The 19,898-nt window shown below is 46.2% G+C and overlaps 1 protein-coding gene across 9 annotated transcripts in view; it reads right to left on the bottom strand.

The window, feature by feature from the left end:
• fgfr3 (fibroblast growth factor receptor 3) overlaps positions 1-19,898 on the bottom strand; it is a 102,522-nt gene that overhangs the window by 37,403 nt on the left and 45,221 nt on the right. For all 9 annotated transcript variants that reach the window (XM_078175384.1, XM_078175385.1, XM_033643085.2 and 6 more), the window contains exon 5: positions 7,239-7,408. In XM_078175384.1, the coding sequence (XP_078031510.1) occupies positions 7,239-7,408 (170 nt within the window). The remainder of the gene's footprint in view (positions 1-7,238; positions 7,409-19,898) is intronic.

Here is a 19,898-nt window from a genome sequence, read left to right as displayed (position 1 = left end):
CCGGCCTCAGGAATAATACGCTTCTCTTTCTGTTGAGTCGAGGAGTTCTTCTTTTGTCATTTTACCACAGACGAGAACACGTGCAGGCGTTTCTGCATCTGTTAGGTTTGAAAGAACGCACCAAAGAGGTGCTGAGGAAAAACAAAAAAACAAGTTTTGCCGTTTTGAATTTTGCCATCGATCACTGGTACCGAGGTGTCGATTCTCGTTACATCTCTACTGCAAATATTAACACCATTGAACTGTAGTTGTTGAGAAATTATTTTCCTGACACTCTGTTCTCTCTTTAAAAACTAAAGTTAGTCAGTAAACATTAAAACTACAAACTAGACTAATAAATTATTTCCAGCAGCTCCTGAATGCAGCGTGACAAACACCAGCACTTTCTCATAACACTGCTGTAAGAAAAGTCCTTCACAAACCTAAAACCCACAAAGAAAATACACCCGAGTGTGAGACACGTTCTGTAGGAGGTGAACCTGACGTGTGTGTGTGTGTGCGTGTATGTGTGTACATCTCCTCATATCTGACAGAAACAAATGATATTTCAGGCCCGTACAGACAATGAAACCTGCTGTCAGGATGGAACAAAGCCGAACACGCAGCGTCCTGTGAAAGGCCTCTCTGAAGCACTCCACTGTGAAGACAGGAGGTACTTTAGTGGGCGGGTAATGGACCTTAATGGTCCCTCAGTCACTAACTTTCTCTCACACTCATCTCACGGCACTTAGACTAAATGACAAACTGTGCTGAGTGGAGAGGACTGCATTGTGCTGATCACGGATCAGTAAGCAAGTCAGTTACAGTCTCACACACACACACACACACACACACACACACGTGCTGGCAGCCCTGAGAGACGGCTGACAGAATCGTCCCATCAGCCGTCCAAACCTTAAAAATCTGACACGGTTGCGATTCATTCAGCTGAAATTAAGCACGGCTGTCGGATCAGAAATGATCTTGTCATGTGAAAGCGGACAGCAGAGGAAGACGCTTCACCTTGAGGACCTGCTCCAGGAATAGAGTCTTTAGAAGGCCATTGTCAGGCTGTCAGGACTCAGGGTGCCCCCTCACCCCTCACCTACCACCCATCTACCCCGACCCTGCACCATGAACTCATCACAGGCACATGTGAGGTGGGCTGACCAGGGCGCTGACACGGACACACTGAATGCACCACAGAAACTCTGTCTGTCTGTTACGTGTCTGTCTGTCTGCACAGTGACGATTCAATCTGCAGCCAGTCCGTTAATAACATCTGTTGTTCAGTCTTCTTCCGTCTGCTCCTTATGAATCTAAATAAAGTGAATATCCACAGTGTGTCAGATTCTTCAAACTAAAACTAAAGACCATCTCGGTAACAGCAAATGATGCATTTAATGTTTCCTGCAGCCACGGCACACTGAGGGTATATATTATATATCAAAATATCATGAAGGTGCTCAGCAGCATTACAAACACCAGAAAAAAATATCGACATTGTACATTTCTGTAAACCACAGACATCTGTATGTTATCATGAAGCAGATAAACTTTATGTGTCTTTACATTTCAGCCATGCTGTGGCTAAACTGTGCCGCAACCTTTACTATTAAAATTAAAATATTAAAAGAGGCGGTATTGGCCAACAACAGGAGAAAAAACAAATCAGCCTGGAGCCACAACACGTATCTGAATAACAGTAACAGCCTGTTGAGCCTGAATGAGCTCATTAGGTCTAAAGGAGCAGTCATTGTTTTGGCTCCTCTGCAGCGGCTTATTCATAATTATTTAGGACTTTAACTTTGCAGCACTGAAGACGAAAGCAAATGAATCTGTCCACACATTATTAGATCCTCTGTGTTCCTCCAAGATTTTCCCTTGTTTGTGGAATCCACAGATAGAGAGACTTCAGGTGAACAGCCAAAGACAGAATGAGCCTTAGTGAGACCAAGCAACCACCACTGAAGTTGTGTCAGCAGGTAGCAGACCTGTTACACACATTATAGTTGATGAAACGTTAAAACATTGTTTAATTGGACAGTTGTAGACTGCAGTAATCACTTCAGGCGTACAACAGTGACAAACAGAAATCTGAATGTTAGAAAATAACCATCATTCATTTCCATATCATGAGATTATCATGAGACATGAGATTGTTTTTCTCTAGTAGTTGTTGTATAGTATGTTGTGTTTGCTGCATTCTGGTCAGGTCTCTCTTGTGAAAGACATTTTCAATCTCATTGAGACTTCCTGGTTAAATAAAGGTAAAGACAAGACGGAAAAGAAAGGAGAAATAAAATCATATTTTGGCTTCAAATTTCTGCTTTTCTTGGCACTCTCCAGCCTGAAAACACAGCGATGTCTTGGCACTATCACCTGGCTGGAAAAACAGTGACAGGATGCTAAAATACACCGACATCAAGGGGCTAAACAGGCGCCAGGAACACAACGATGGGTCGCTCTAACAGTTGTCTGCAGCTTAGCAGGCGTCTCCCCCTCCACCATCCCCTCCACCTCCTGATGACAAAGTCAGCTCTGATACTACCTCACTTTAGAAACACTGATATGATTCATATGAATCGTACAAATATATAACGTATATCTGTGGTGTGCAGAAAGGTTTTCTTGTTGTGAGTGGGCGGAGCATTAACCACTGTGACTGACGGGACAAAGAGAAGAAACATCTGCAGAAACCTCTCAGGAATAAAGAACAAAGAACGGAGACAGCACAGTGTTTGACTGACAGGTGATCTCTGGGAAATGCAGTGCACAGACACCAACAACAATCACAGCGTGGCAGCAGCATCTGAAGATAACCATGTTAAAAAATTAGGCGACAAGATAACAACATTAAAATCATCACTCAGGTTAACTGGTGACAATGTGACGTGATTCACAGATGATCTTCAGGACGTCACTTTAAAAAGAAAAGACGTCACTGATGAGTTTTGTATTCATGTTTTAAACGGTTTAGCACAGCGGATTGTTCTGGAGGAGGAGGAGGAGGAGGAGGAGGAGGAGGTTAGCAGAGGTTTTGACATGAGGATGGGTGAAGCTGTTACCCCTGACCCCTCTGAAGCCAGGCCGTGTCACAGGCTTGTCTGTCAACCAGCAGCCTGATTCTATAGAGGATGACCTCTGTGTTCACCTCCCTCAAGGCCAACAGCGGCCACATGGTGACGGGCTAACTGGATTTGAAAACTGCTCCGGGACACGACGGAGGGAGGAGGAGGAGGAGGAGGAGGAGGAGGTGTGTGATAAGATCCTGATAAAGACACAGAGAGGAACGTCTCAATAACCATCTCACACCTCCATCACTGACAGACGTAATAAACACGCCGATGCAGTAACACGTGACTTTAACATGTTCATTCTGATGAAGACACACAACATCCAGTAAAGTTTAAATCAAGTTTAAGAGTTTAAAGAACAAAGTTAAATGAAGTTCACTGAAAGTAAATTAACAGGGTGAGCTCTGCGCGGAGAGATAAGGGAAGTGCTTTCCTTTCTGTGATTGAGGTGAATCCGACCTTTGACCCGCTGAAGACACAAAATGAAGACGAGTTAAAGCAGAATCTCACTGAGACGTCTCTGCAGCACAAAGTTGTGAGTGCTTTTGAAAGTGGTGCGAGACATGAGCAGAGACAACAGAGACAAAGGGCTTTGGCACAAAGCCTACAACTACCAGAATGCACTGCAACACACCAGAGCAATAAATGCCTCAGAACAGACTCAGAAACAGAATCTTGGTTCATATTTAATCAGCGCTGCTTAGCTTTACTGTTTGATCTCAGTTTGAGTGACATTTTGCAGGTGAAGACCAGGGGCCCCTCACACTATGGGGCCCCTCACACTATGGGGCCCCTGGGCCTGAGCCAGGTGGGCCCGTTCAGTCTTCCATCCATGTATAAACCTGCGCTCACTGCCAGAATCAGAATCAATTTAACCACCAGGCTGAACCTATCACGTCCTGTCTGATCAGACACCTAAACACATCACTGCACCACAGTCCTCAGCTCTGTCAGCGTGGGTGGCCACAGTGGGAACAAACCCCACGGCAGTGTCTGGAGCCAAACTGGACCCGCTGAGCTACACAGAGCGGAAAATGTCCAGGAATTTGTGTGTGTGGATTCGGTGACAAGTCGCTGTCACAGCTCCACTGACACAACACAGTCCAAGGCCAACAGGACATCACATATGTGGATCCTCAGCTATACATATCAGCTGCTAATTATACACTCAACATCCCACAGGACAGTGTTAACGCTCGGCTGCTGCTGCACACACACTACGCACTGCACACTCCTCACTGAGACCCCGACATTAAGATCTTAACATGGCCTCCGTCACCACGGAAACATCTCTATACTAACATCTTTAACGTCCCATCGTTGGGTCGAGGTCATATATGTGTTGAGCAGACGCTGTGACGGTCAGTGTGGGATCAACCTGCTGCAACGACACACACACACTTTATCAGCACAGATCCTGACGCTCTCTAAACACGCTGAGAGTCGCTGCTGCAGAGCGTCCTGAGGGCTGCTGACAGGTGTGTGTGAGTGTGTGTGTGTGTGTGTGTGTGTGTGTGTGTGTGTGTGTGTGTGACAGGGGGAGGGAGACAACTGCTGTTGGTCTGCTGGGAGCAGATGTTGGAGATCTCTGTAAACTGTTAATAGCTGCAGGATCTCATTACATTTAACTCTTTAGATGCCAGAGCTCCACTGGGGAGAGGAGAGCGGCTCTCAGCTCCTCGCTGCTGCTGCTGCAGCGCCACACACTAACTCTGCTCTGCTCCGCTCCGGCCACGTCCACACAGACAGCCTTTCATTTTAACACAATCTATGTACACATGAGCTTTTCAGAAATAATCTCTGTCCATACGAACCACATATGTTCCTAATGACTAATTTATCTGACGTTTAAACACAAGTTTCAAGTTGTTGACTCGTATGAAAGTATGAAAACACTCAGAAACAGTAAAAACTGAGCACAACTTCATCTCTGAGGTGAAATATTGTCTGCAGAAGAACACTGTGCACATTATCAGAGCTGATTAAATCATTAATCACATTTTCTAACAACAAAATGGTTTTTTTAATGCTGCTGAAACACGAGACAACGGCTCACGACATAAAAGTTCACTTTTATCAAAACCAAACTTTTTTAGAAAAAGAAACGTGTCTGATTATTATTATTATTATTATTATTGTTATTATTAGCTGTTGTTGTTGGACATCTTCCATGTGTGAGGTTTTGTGTATTTGACCTGATAACATTTCTGTGTTGTGCTGATGGATGACGAGGGGTTAACAACCTGGCATGTTGGGTTTGTTATTGGTTAACGGATTAATCCCCTGATTATGGGTCATGTAGATGTGCAGACATGAAAATAAAATATCAGTAGTAAGGCTGGTATATTCCTGGTGCCAACTAGTGAGGGGAGCAACGTGTAATCAACTAGTCGACTAACTGCAGAACATCCCTCATACACACACGCCTGAAAACACACGTCACATGACCATCATGCAAACTGAGCACGTGATGTGTGTTCTGCTGTAAACAAGACTCAGACTGTCGACTCTCAGGAAACACTACAAGGATGGCAAAAAGTGAGAGCAGAGATTTCTCAGCTCGGACGGATGACGAGGTGGAACGGTTACTGAAAGTGACACACGAGGAGGACTGAGCGACTGAGAACAGACTGGGAGTCAGTGCAAAGCAAATCTGGTGACAGATCAGAGTGATGCTGAGAGCATTATCCATCACAGAGGAAGTCATGGTGACCCACACAAGACGGATACAGTCACTCAGGTGTGTAGACCTGACTTTAATGTTTCGGTTTGACAGGTTGAGGTTGATAAGAGCCAAACAGGAAGAGAACCTGGAGGTCTGTGCATCATTTTCAAAAGTCTCCATCTCCACCCGTCCACATTGAAACACAGCAGACAGCTCTGGAGTTTTCAAACTCATATAAACTCTTATAAAACAATGGTCTGCACAAAACAAAGGGCCTCACCTCCTCTCTACGGAGGAGACACACACACTGTGGGGAGGTTTTACGTCTCCTTGTAGTTGTTTTTGTGTCATAATGCAGTCATTTGGGTCTTTCTGAGATATTTTGGGTCATTTTTGGTTGTTTTGTTTAGTTTGCAGTGATTGTGTGTCTCCTTGTGGTTGTTTGGAGTCTCTTCCTGGTCTGTATGTGTTCATCTTAAAGACACTTTGCAAGTTAAGACCAGGGGGGAGGGGGGGGGGGGGGTGATGTTAGGTGGAGTTGGAGTGATGTGGACGCTGTAAATGCAGCAGTAGTTGTGCCTTTTAAATTGAAAACGTTTTAGTGAGGATGCAGCCTCAGAGATGCAGTTTTAGTGTCACAAGAAAACAAAAACAAAAATTCTCTCCTCATCATCACTTTACTAAGGAAGGATGGAGTGAGGACAGATGGAGGACGGAGTGAGGACGAAGGACAGGCAGAGGGAGAGTGAGACACAGGACAGAGGGATCGTGGAAGATTTTACATCTCTGGGCATCGTTTTAGAATTTCTACGTCATTAAATTTGAGTTTATTTTGAAGCAAACACACGTTTTGACTGTTTGAATTCCGATGTTGTGACCACACTGAGTTTGTCCTTTAATCCTACAGCTCAGGGCCATTAAAGCAACACTAAAGTAAACCAAGCGCTGTTACTTTAAGCAGTGCCATTCCACATGGGAGCCAGTGTTTAGAGTCCGTCCCATGACAAACTGAGCACAGCAGCTGTTTGCTGCACTGCATTACTGTCAACATTCAGCTAGCACGCGAGCACGCATGTATGTGTGTGTGTGTGTGTGTGTGTGTGTGTGTGTGTGTGTGTGCCACTCTGCTCTCAGCACAGCAGCTCGACCCTACACTTTTATTTCAGTCAGTTTATCCGAGGCTCAGAGCGGCCGCATCCTGCCAGAGGCATCCGGCCCTGCGCCGTGTTTTCTGACCTTTATTCACCGTGAGAAGGTTCATGGAGCGTGAGCGCTCTTTCAGCACTCTGCTTCACACCCGTCCACTTATAGACGCTCACACCAGGGAGCATCGCAGCACTCCCGCTCCTCCACTGATGGACACACAGCAGGATTAACATACCTTGCTATAAGGCTCTGTGATGGAGGCTGAAGGTGGGCGGAGCCTCGCCTCCTGCTGACAGTGTTTTTTTGGCGCTGGTGTGAGGAAGTGAATCTTTAAATGACAGTGCCCTTTAGGTGTCAACATGTGGGCTCACCTTGATGCCTCCCATCCTCTGCTCTCCCTTGAACTCTTTGCCGTTCTTCAGCCAGTGGATGGTCGGCGTCGGGTTTCCGGACGCGGCGCAGCGGAACTTGACGGTGTTGGCAGCAGGAACGGCCAGAAGCTTCTTGTCCATCCGGTCAGGCCTGGTCCAGTATGGAGCCTCTGTGGGGGGGAGACAGGGTGTCAAGTCAGTCATGGAAAACTACAGGTCCCAAGTCATCTGAAATATGAGTATCGAGTCATTTGTAAAGACTCTTAAAGCTATAGCGTGTAACTTCTACAGGTCTGTAAATGTCCGTTTCACCCAAGCCACTACTAGAGGAGATGACACAATGCTGATTAAGCCGATCGGCTCCTCTAACATCTCGCAGTATTTTTCAATATATATCATTTTTAGTTTGCATGTCGACCGGCGACATTCCCGCGCTGGCACACAGGAAATGCTTCCTCACAACAAGAAGGGAGGGGGAGGAAGAGCAGAGAGTGTCATAGCAAGAGGTAGAGCGCAGGTAGAAAGAGAAAGCAACATGGCGGAGAACCCAAAGAAGCGGCCGAGACACGGTTCCTCGTTGGAGAGCCCTGAAGGAAGAAATTGGGCTGAGGGCAGACACGGATGTTGCCTTGCTGCTGTTGGATAAGTAAGTGACTTGGTTTATAATTATATTATGAGTAGTATGTGTTGCTGTTACATGTACTGGACCTAGTACTTTATTATTTTCTTGGAAATGGTGCTATGAACGTAATGTAATGTTGGCAGCCTGGTGTTCGCCACGTTGTGTAGCATTGTGTACACGGTGTGAAGCGAGTGTTACTCTGTGTACACGGTGTGAAGCGAGTGTTACTCTGTGTACACGGTGTGAAGCGAGTGTTACTCTGTGTACATGGTGTGTGGCGACTGACGAGTGTTACTAAAACTACTAAAACTTAAAACTTCACTGATTCATTTCTAATTTGTTTGTTTGCTTGCTTTTTTGTAAACTGTACATCTCTGACACTTTCTGTGACTCCTTAGTCTGGAACTGTGTTTAATTTTGCAATCTTTGTTTTTATCTTTTTCTTTCTATGTATGATTGTTGTTTATCAGGGGCGGTGTCTTCATGAGCCATGTTTGGCTTCTGACCTCTCCGGCACAATGTTTTTATTCCTGTATTTTCTACACTCCTGTGCAAATAAATAAATAAACTAAAATAAATGAATAAGTCAAGTCTCAAATCATTTGAGATGAGAAGTCCGAGTCAAGTCTCGAGTCAGTTGACACAACTTTATATCAATGCTTAAGTCACTCGAGACCATCTGTCGGATAACATCCTCCTCCTCGTCTTCATCATCCACCTGAATGTGACTATCTGACCTGCTGAAAGTAACGACACTGCTGCAGATAAAGTTATGTGTCCTGCAGGTTACGTCACATTTTCTTTAGTGTTTCTTGATCAAACACGCAGAATATCTGTTCCAATAAACTTTGATGACAGGTGAACGTTTCGGGGTCAGTGTGTAAACATGAGGCACAACGAAAGGTCCTCATTATTTTTAAACGTGCAACAATTTTAGACATAAACTACAGGCGTGGTGTGCAAAGACCTTCAGACCCTCATGAGCCTCAAGAACAACCTCTCAGGTGACAAAGGATTTCAAATGAGTTCTTGTCTGTCCTGTAGCTGAGACCAGGTTCTTTAACTGACTTTGGTTCAGTGATTGAAGCAGGTTGAACCCTGAGACTTAAAGTTTTTATCTTCAGGTCTCAGGTCTGATCTGTGTGACTTGACTGTGCCAACATGCACCACTCTCTGATCCGCACAGATGAGCCCTTAGTTTTCCATTTTCTGGTAAATTCTCTTAGATCATAGACGTTTGGGGAAAGACCCTGCAGGAACTCATAGTTACATGTTTGAGTAATAGTTTAAAGATGGCGCAGACATTACAACTTGCTCCTCTGCCCTGTCTTCAGATTGGTCCATGTTGGATGAGTTATGAACACATGTGCAGCTGTGGTTTCACTGGAGGTCTTCCCTCACCGCTCCCAGAAACAACACACACACTACCTGCACACAGTTCTCTGCCCTGCCGTCCCCACAGAAGCTGCTGCGCTCAACGTGCACAGTCGCTGTAAAACACAGTTTGATGCACGTTGAAAGGACACAAACGGGTGTGTGAAGCGTCACGAGGACCAAACAAAGCTCATCATCTCCGTCCCCCTCGATAACAATGGCAGAGTTCATTTGAATCGTGCGATCCTGAGAGAGTGGAAACCTGTCAGGGCGATTTATTGAGTTGTATTGAGAAGACGGAGGACAAAGAGGGTGTAGCCAGTCAGAGAGGCCTATTGTTCCTGCTGTGTGGGTGTGGAGGCTGAGAGCACTGAGGCATGGCTCGCTCTGTGTGTGTGTGTGTGTGTGTGTGTGTGTGTGTGTCTCCAGGACAAAAGCTGGGGAGGTGGCTGACCGGTCATCAGATGTCTCTTTTACTTTCTAAATGCAGGAGGAGACAGAGGAGCTAATTACCATCTCAATGTCTGCGCTTGTGTGTGTTCATGTGTGTGTGTGTGTGTTATCAGACTCGGGTCAAACAACAGTTAAGAAGTAACTCTCACCCTCGAGCACCACACAGGTGTGGAGATCGTCAGTGGAGATGCACCGGTCAGTCTCAGATCTGATTCTGTGCTCGTCAAATTAACATGCAGCACGATGATGGTTCACACAGCGGCACAGACACTGTCTGACTGTTGCTGCAGCTTTAGTTTAGTTTACTTTAGTTTAGCAGGATCCCCATAATGCACTGCAGCAGCTATTCTGAGGTCCAAAGCACCTTTACATTTGTGACAGTGCACAAAAAGTATATATAACATTTAACCAAATATGCAGACTAAAACAGTGACACAGACAAACAACAGCTCCTGCTCACATAATCATTAGACAGAAGCTTTTCATGACATCATTTGGGGCTAAACTTTGCTCTGATCACCTGATGATGCTCCATTACTGTAACATTACACCAAATATTTAAATAATACTCAAATACCAACACTTTGTTGTGTTCTGTTTGCACTGGGAAGTTCCAGTCAGAAGTTTGAACTGAAGTCAGATTTCTGATTCAGAAAGTGGGAGGAGCTTCACCAACCTCGACCTCTACGTCCAACAGACAGACAGACAGACAGACAGATGCTTTTATACACAAACAAAGACACAGAAAACAAGAATAAACAGTGACAGTCTGGTCCCAGCACTGTGACAGAGAGCTGTTCCTACAGCAGACATGATGGAGGTGCAGCTTTACGCTCTGCACATTGAAAAGCTGCAGTAATAAACTCTTCATCAGCTCCTCTGTCTCGTTTGTGTCTCGTTAAAACAGTCGTACACAGTCCTGTCCTGCATCTATCTGTGGACACGTTGCTGTCGTGTTTGTACGCACTGAATACAGCGTAAAGTGTTGTGAAGAAGAACCTGACGAACTGTTGATGCTGACGACATCTTGGTTCCAACTCGTGTTGTACTGGAGCACAGGTGTGACGTCACTCACAGCTCAGGGACTCAAAACCAGCAGGTCAGAGTTTAAAAAATTAGAAATCGGAAACAGCAGGTCAGAGGGTTTATTTTGTCTTGTATATTTTTTTGTGGCTCTCTGCCCATATTGTACAGGACAGTCTAAGAATTGAAGGAGAGACAGAGGGAATAAAGTGCAGCAAAGGGCCGCAGGCTGGACTCGAATCTACGGCCGCTGTGTCAAAGACTCTGCCTTCTCGTACACGACGCCTTCACTATAATAATAATAATTTATTTTGCTCTACAATAATAATACACTGGATTTATTTAATGTTTTTCTGGACACTCAAAGACACTTTACAGAGAACAACAAAACAAAAAGAAAAACAAAAATAAAATGATCCATCAGAAGGGAAACACTCAGAGAGGGAGAAGAACACAGTGTGAAGAGGCTGTAGGAAGACGTGTGTTGGTGTGTGAGGTGTAAACCGCCGGGCGCCACGAAAATAATGACAGGATGGACTTAAAAAAATAAAAATAAAAATTAGAAATCAGAAACAGCAGGTCGGACTTTTTAAAAATGGGAATCTGAATTGGAGGGCGGGACCTCTGAAAAACTGGAAATTGGAAAAATTGCAGTTGGTGTGTGTTTTGATAAAAACCTGTGTGTGACGGGCTCTGATCATGTGTGTGTGTGTGTGTGTGTGTGTGTGTGCGTGCGTGCGTGTGTGTGTGTGTGCGTGCGTGTGTGTGTGTGTGATAAAGCTTTGGGTGTTCTGATATATATATATATATATATCTGAGCAGAGGGAGATTCAGTGATGAAAGACGGATCTTCTTAGAAAGCAAACAAACAGAGTGTGTGTGTGTGTGTGTGTGTGGGTGTGTGTGTTTACAGACCCTAATGGAGCAGCTGAACGCTGCTCCCTGCTTCACTTAGAGACTCCCCAGCTCGCTCCATGTGCAACCACACACACACACACACACACACACACACACACACACACACACACACCGCCTCCACCTTAAAAGGGAAATATCTGTTAGATTTCATGACTCGTGTGTCTCTGCGTCTCCTTGCTCGCGGCGTATTTGGAGCACCACACTGCGCAGCGTGGGACGACCCTCTGAGGAGTCTCAACACATTGTTTTCTTGGCATCATCATCAGCCACACACACACACACACACACTCATGCTCGGTCAAACAGAAACATACACTGGGTTTTTAAACAGTTTCTGTTTCTCCTGATGTGTGGTCTCCTTCCTCCTCCTCCTCCTCCTCGTCCTCCTCGTGAGGACACCTTGCTTCAGCCACACTGATGTTTTTACCCAGAAATAGACGCCTGTGTGGATCCAGCACGTCTCCATGGTTTTGTCCCACAAACACACTGCGCTGCGTATATTCGCTGACCTTTAGCTGCTAAGTGCTAACTGCTGTGTTTCTGCACGAGATCACCTGTCAATCAAACTGAGTGGGCGGAGCTGAAACAGCATCTTTGTGTTTTCTGGCAAATTCATTTTCTGTCACACGTGCCAGTTTTTTGTCTGTTCAAAGCTCATGGCGCTCAGACTAACTGCACCACTCTTCTTCTTCTTACTCAGTCACCATCACTTCCTGTGCAGCAGAGGAAGTGACCTCACTCAGCTGCTCAGAGTTGTCACCAAAACAAGCAGCATGTTTCTTAAAGAAACCTCAGAAATGTGACAATCTGACAATAATTTCTGTTTTCTACAGTCTCTGGCTGTGATGAGGAAACAACCTTCTTTAACCCGGTGAGTCCCGTTAAGGTCAATCATCTCTTTTCAGCAGAGACCTGGCTGAGACAGCAGCGTATGAAAAAGTCACAGCCAAACAACAACTCAATAAAAACCATTAAAGATCTTCAGCTTCCTGTCTCACCTCAGCTGGTTCATCAGGAACAGACAACAAGTCTGGAGATCTCAGCCTGTAGCTACAGTCAGAGCTCTGTTCCATCACAGTACAGATGTATGAGGGGAGTTCACCCAGGATGGTTTTACACATGAACAAATACCAGTGACTGAGCCTACGAGAGGTCAAAGACGGCCGACCAGCCCTGGCAGAAAGCGTACAGTGATGAGGGAGGATGGGTCTCAGAGCACAGTGATGTGCAGTATCTGACGTGTGCAGATGCATTCATGTACAGCGGGTCACTGTGAATCTAGAACCAGTAAAAACGAAGCAGAAGTATGAACTACTATGAAGCACCTCCCATTTGCTCCACCTCTCATTAGCACTGCACAGTCCCTGAGCTGCTCACTGACGGAGGCCGTCCCTCAGCAACAGAAGAGAACGCAGCCTGTGTCAGTGTGGAGACAGCAGCCAGTCATATTGGGACTGAAGCATGTTTCTGTTTCACTGTGGAGTCTCCTGCTCTGAACGCTGCACACACACACACACACACACACACACACACACACACACACACACACAGGAATCCCATCCCCTGTTTAATTGGCTGGCTGGAATTTCCTCAGCAGAGGGGAGGAGGAGGAGGAGGAGGAGGAGGAGGGGGGCACCAGAGGAGCAGATACCCCTCAGCCCCCCACAGGGACGGGGTCTGGAGATAACCCTGCCCTGCATGGATATGCAATCAGCAGAGTGGAAAGTGGTTTAACATGACAACATGTGTGAGCTCAGCAGTTCCAGAGTCACGTCCACCTGTCAGCTGCTGCAGAGGTTAACCCAGGAGGGGAAACTCTGCACACGCCTAAAAATACTGCACTGTACTCCTGTTTGTTTGGTTTACAGCTTCACACACACACACACACACACACACTGGATATGTTAACTGGAGAGAAGTCTTCTGTAACCAGGCTTCAATATTCAGTCCCACAGCAGGTTGTGCTCACTAATGTTTTCCTATGAAAAGAAGTGCAGCCAAATTCATACATATCCCATTTATTATGGCTGTGATCATGCGACCAATGAGCTGACGGCAGTAAACAAGGAAGCAGTCCTGAGTGCTTGTAAGGAGGCAGGTTGGGGTGCCACAGAAACCTTCTCTTGGAGTCACGTGTTCAGATCTGTGAGAACTTTGAGTCATTTTAAGGTTCGTCCTCACCATGTTTCTGTTCCTGAACCTCTGTAACTGTACGTTAAGAACGTCATTCATGAGGGGCAAATTGGTGGTACAGCTGCCAGTACTGTGATCAGTTCGTAGGCCCGATCCCACTTCTACCCCTTAAATCTTCCACTTGGTATTGAGTGCCCTTGTTTGTGAGATAACCCTCGATGAGAGAAGTGAGAAATATTAGGGTCGAGATCTTTCCCTAAGAAATGAAACCCTACTTCATGCATATTGGCGTGGCCAATGTGCAGGCATACGTCACGCATAGTAGCGACTCAAGATGCCAGTAGTCATTCAGGTTTGAAAATGGCAGCTCCAGCGCTTGTGTTGTGGCGTGTGCTATGTTTACTCTTCTGAATTGCTGAAAACAGGAGGTGCCTACAACGTCTTCTAGATCTGATCGATTTTGTTCGGGTAAGTCGATTTGTTTAAATTTTTTAACGCTGTGTTCAACTGAGTTGCTGATGAGTCCAACCACCTGTTGTTTGTATAGCCTACATTACAATTGTTTTCCAAAACTTGCAGAAGTTGCTGACTTCGTAAGGTGTTCTGGGAAATTTCATCTGGTGGGTCGGTGCTCGCTTGGAATCTAGGGCAGGTTTTAAGTGCTGGAAACCACTTCCACTGCCTCAGTTCTGTTTTGGGACACCACGAGCCTAAACATGAATGCGCACAACCAAGAGCAAGTGGGTATCTGTAGGGGACGTGTGGGGATTGGGCCCAAAGTCTGAAGCATCTGAACTCTCTGATATTCTTCCTGTTTGAACATATTATGGGATTACACAAAATGATTTGACAGCAAATACAAACTGTTTGATTCTCTTTTCAAAGTTCAACAAGACGCCACGAGTGTTCCGAGGGTTCAATCACTGCTGATGAGGAGGAGGAGACGTTTGCAGTCACTTTGTTAGAAAGTTAATTCCATAAACATTTGGAGGAAACTTGAAGAACAAAAAGAAGCAAATACTTTTTGTTTCTTTCCTGACGGGACTTTTTATTTAGGTTTCCTGTATGTTCTCATGAATTACTGCACTCATTCAAAGCAGGTAAAATCTGCCTGTGACTGTCAGCGTGTGTTTGTTGCTGCAGATCCAGATGCTGATTAAACTTTTAAATACTTTCTGTTATTAGAAGAAACAGCGTCAGAGAGTGTGCAGCCACGCAGCGATCCTGCTGGAGGCCCTCAGAGTGTCTTCTGTTAACAAACCACTCTGATTATATTTTCTTTGTGTTTGCACAAAGCGTTGCAGTTACAAGTGTTTCACACACATGAAAACACCCCCCCCCCCCCCCACACACACACACACCCCTGCAGCCTGCTCCTGACTCCTGGCTCTGTGTCGCGGGTCGGAGGAGCGTGACTGTGCGACTCTCTATCAGCCCAATTCCACTGCAGCAGCAATTAGCTGGAGCAGGACACAGTGCGGTGCCGATGGCGGCGGCACAAGGCCCTTCAGGCCCTTCAGCGCTCAGACACCGATCTGGGGAAAAGGATGGGGGATGGGGGGGTGTCTAATTGTGTAATTGTATAATTTGCCCTCGCTGACGCCTGCGAGCACACAGGCAGATTTCATTACAGATTACACTGGGGCTCTTTGAAGGCACGCTGCCCCGGAGGGCCTGCAGGGACTCAAGGCAAACAGAGCCGGAGGAATGGCGGGCGCGGAGCAGCGTAGCGTGGCCCGGCGTCCAGCTCTCTGCTCTCCTGCCAGGGTAAACAAGGAGGCTGCATAGCTCAGGAGCACAGCACAGCACAGATTAGGCTCTGTTAACATTCCTCCCCCGACACACACACTGCCCTTTCACTTCACACAGGCTCTGAGTGTGTATGCCGCTTTCCACGCTGCAGCGCACAAGATACTCACTTTAATAACTCGTGTATACGTCGTGTGAGGGAGCAGGGCCGCTCCATCTCTACATGGTTATTTGCTCCTCTCTCAGGTCCACATGGACTCAGTCGCTCCAGGATCTGGTTTTTCTCTGACCTAAAATACCTGATTTCATTGAAGCCAGTCAATAATTATTTTATAACTAATGTTGTAAATAAACTGAACTGTGTAGAGAGCCTGATGTTTCTCTGTTTCTTATTCTTGTTTTCTTTCTCTTTCATGCAGGTGTATAATGTGACAGATGGTTCACATGTTGCTGTCAGTTACTGAAAAACACCCCCACAGCTGAGTTACTGTCCCACACCTGTGCACATGCAGTGGGCGGAGCACTATTTAAGATCAGTGATGTAAAAATGGTGTAAAACTCTCCAGCAGGGTGAAACATTAGTATAACCAACAGGTTGTGAAGCTGAGGAAGAGCAGCGCTCTTTTCAAGACTTAGGTGATACTTTGCAACACACCTGCATCTGGATGTGAGAGTATATAAAGTCAACTTGTTGCAGTGAGAATAAAATCACACTGTTTCTGGTTTGTGTTTTTCGCCACATTAACGTTCCCATTAATTGAGCAGATCTGATCAATGTTGCTAAACGTGTCGCACATGTCTGCGTGAGTTCAGTGAGGATCTGCGCAGAGCTGTACCCGCCTCAGAATGATGTCAGTCCAATCAGATTTGCTGTCAAACACAAATATTTGATGATTTGATTTTTCATATAAAGTTTAAAGTCTGAATGGGCTCAGCCTTCAGGGACGTTCAGTGTGACAGCGGCATTCACAACAGTGGAGGTGCAACATTTTTGCCGACTCCAGACATCAAACAAACCCAGAGTCTGTGTCGTATTAAAGTATCTGTGAGTGTCTCAGCAGCAGAGAGAAGATAATGTTATCTCAGAGCTTCATGGTGCAGACTGTCACCTCCTCTGTGTCTGCAGCTGTCTGTGCCAAAGAGCACCGTCAAAGTCAAGAGCGCTCACTCTGCAAAAATATCTGGGGACCAACACGTCCTCAGAGGAATAGTGCACAGCACACTGAGCAGCGAAAAAAAACAACTCCTTGACTTGAAGCTGTCTGAACCAAATCTCCGACTTTAAGAGGCAGCTCTAGTTTTGCAGATCGCTGCTACAATTTGCTGAAAAAGTCGGGTAATTGGACAAAAATTTGAGATCATGCAGAATTCATGGGGAACGGCTGAATTTGTTTTGTTGTGATGTCAACGTCCTGCAGAGGCTGATGACTCTGACACTGCTGATCGCTTTAGGTCCGGAAGCTTGGTCTCAGTTAATAATGGCTGAAAGTGACTGAGGATCTATTCAGGCTTTTTAAACCAAATATTTTCACAATTTATTTGACATATTTTAACATGTAACATTCATCTGTAAACAGGGACGACACAGAGACAACAGACATGGCCGCCGTCTCTCTCCTCGAACCAAAACACAGATCCAGTGTCGATCTCACAAACTGCTTGATCATTGATCATTTGTGCGCAGGAATGACTGAGGCTGCTGGGCAGGCGTCTATCTTCTCCGCCTTTTCCCAGAAGGCCGTGGGAGACAGCTGAGCGAGCTGTGGTGGAGAATGAGCTCATGACTGCAGCAGCTTGTCTGTGTGTCTCTCTGTCTGTCCGTCTGAGAACAGTCAGCTGTGGCCAGCAGCATCGTTTCAGCTGGCAGCTCCAGCGCCGCCTCACAGCGACTCAAACCCTCAAAGAGCCGCCTCTCCTCTCACTCTGCAATTTGCTCTGTCTCGCTGTCAGTCAGAGAACGTTCTCTGCCCCTCTCCCTCATTAACAGCCCGCCTCTTTCACCATCTCCATGTCTCCATTACGGCCCTCTCTGCGTGTGGACGCGGATGTTCTTCCGCTCACCGACTGGGACTCTCCGTCTGGCTGCGCGGCTCGTCACATGGCTCCTTCCTGCTGCAGCCGGCTAATTAGCGGTGGCTTAGCGGACATTAAGCAGCGATAGGGGTTTAACGTTTCTGGGCTAATCCCTCTCCTTTTGGCCAGGAAATCGGAGCCTCGTATGTCATGAGGTGGACTTACATCCAGAGATTAAGTCTGGCAGTCTGAGGCTATTTACCGGCATTCAGGATGTCTGCAGTAAGCCGCTGCTGCTGCTGCCACTTTGGCCCATTTAGAAAACACTTGAGGCTTTCACCGCCAGGCGAAGCTGTGCATTCACACACATTCAGGTTTTACTGTGCAGGTGTTAAGCTTATCCGCAGCAACTCTGAGTACAAAGACATCAACAGGAAGCTTTCTGCAGCGCTCCTCTAATCTCTCTGGATAAGAGCTGAACGCCTTCAAGAAGACGGCACTATGAATATAAAGCTAGATTACATTTTCAATTCTCAGTGAGCAAAACGCAGGGATTAAATGCTGAAAGTGAACCAAGACAAAGAATATTAACACACATTCCTGTGCTCATTACATGTCTGAGAGCTTTGCTGCCACTTTAAGAACAAACACAGGCTGTGCGACTGTCGGAGTCATAAACTGAGAGGATTAGGATCAATTAGGAGCCATTAGCTGCTGTGGAACTCTTATTTTTCCAAGCAGCAGTTTTACTAACAGTTGTTACCTGTTTCTGACACTGGGTCTCTCTCACAGCTCCCTCCGCACGCTGCCATCAGCAACAACTGCCTCATTAAAACACTGATTTCCTTCCTGTCAGTGAGGAAATCCTCCGCTTAAAGAAATCACAGCGAGACGGCTCAACAGAAACCTTTTTATGCTTTAAATAAAGTACAAGTTTCGGCAGCATGCTTTATTAAAAGTGCTTTTAAAAATGAATTTGTTGAGCATTTGTGCTTTTATTTTGACAGGAAATGAGAGGAGAGGTCTGTTCTATCAGGGGTCAGTTTATTAGGTACACCTGGCTAAAACAAATGCATCAGTACACAGTGTGTGATTTTGTCACAGACTAAAGACGACCAGCGGTAAAGAAATGTGGCGATATCTTTGGTGGTCCTACGTCACACAGTCAGAGAGGATCAATCAGTGTGATGCTGTCACCACTTACATCTACTAACCAACCAATAGAAATGCAGCATTCAACGACTTTGGAGTGAGACCGCGTTGTTTCCTCAGACACAACCACACACACATCTCCTCCTCCTCTACTTCAGACTTTTTTGAGAGATAAACACCACTGTAGCGAGGGCTTGATTCATGTTTTCATTTTCCTCTGACAGCTACAGCGGCGTAGACGGATGCTGTACGCTGATGACGTTTTGTTCTATCGTCAATGGCCGTACGTCGTAGCCTGTGAATCAGTTGGCGCTGTCATCGTACAGTCTGCAGACACCTAACCTGATGTCGTACCTGAGTTCATCAGATCCATGTGACACAATGTAGCTGCGCTAAACTTATCAGACCGATCAGATCTCTCAGTCTATGGGAGGATGAACACATCTGTCCTTCATGAAGGTTAAAACGTTCAGTCGTCACATTTTAGTCACAATCTCTGTTTGGCCCTGCGGTCACCTCGCCATTCGTTCCTCTGTCCGTCTTCTGATTGTAGTTGGACGACATTAGATTGGGTGAAACATTAATGACGACCATGTGGCGTTGTTTCAGCGAGCGCAGCGTGAGCCGGCGTCACTGTCGCAGCGCTTTACTTTGACTCAAGTGTGACGACACTTGATTTGGTTCGAAGCTTTGTAGCCACGTTTACAAAGAGGCTTTGATTTTGGTCGGGCGTCCGCCTGTCGCTCCGTCACCACAACAGTTCCACATTTCGCCTCTGGCACCAATTCTGTGGAGCAGTGAAGGTGGACTGGGCCTCAGTTCAACATGTGATGGACTGTTTGACTCTGCTGGCATGTTGCTGGCTGCAATAATCTCATCCTGTCGTCGGCCGTCAGAGTTACAAACAGTTACAGATTCAGTGGAGACTTTAACACAAACTTAAATCCACCTCAGTGTCTCAGACTGTGCGTCGGCTCTATTGTCTCCTCACTTCACCTCCTCCTCTCCCACTGTATTTCCATCATTTCACTTCCTCTCCTCGTCTGCCTCTGACTGTCTGCGCCTCACCTCCCTGCGTACGCTACAACAAAGGCAGCTCAGTGCTGCATCTGGCTGGTGGAGAGCGCGCCGAGGGGTGGAGACACTTTCTGTCTCTCTGGAGTCATGCTAGCAGACAGAGCAGGACGTGTAAAGCCATCCCTCATCGTTCTTTGTTCACCTGC

This window comes from Epinephelus lanceolatus, chromosome 15, assembly GCF_041903045.1.
Source record: "Epinephelus lanceolatus isolate andai-2023 chromosome 15, ASM4190304v1, whole genome shotgun sequence".
NCBI classification, from domain to species: Eukaryota; Metazoa; Chordata; class Actinopteri; order Perciformes; family Serranidae; genus Epinephelus; species Epinephelus lanceolatus.
The sequence above is the reverse complement of the archived record's forward strand: the minus strand, read 5'-3'. Positions and strand labels throughout refer to the sequence as shown.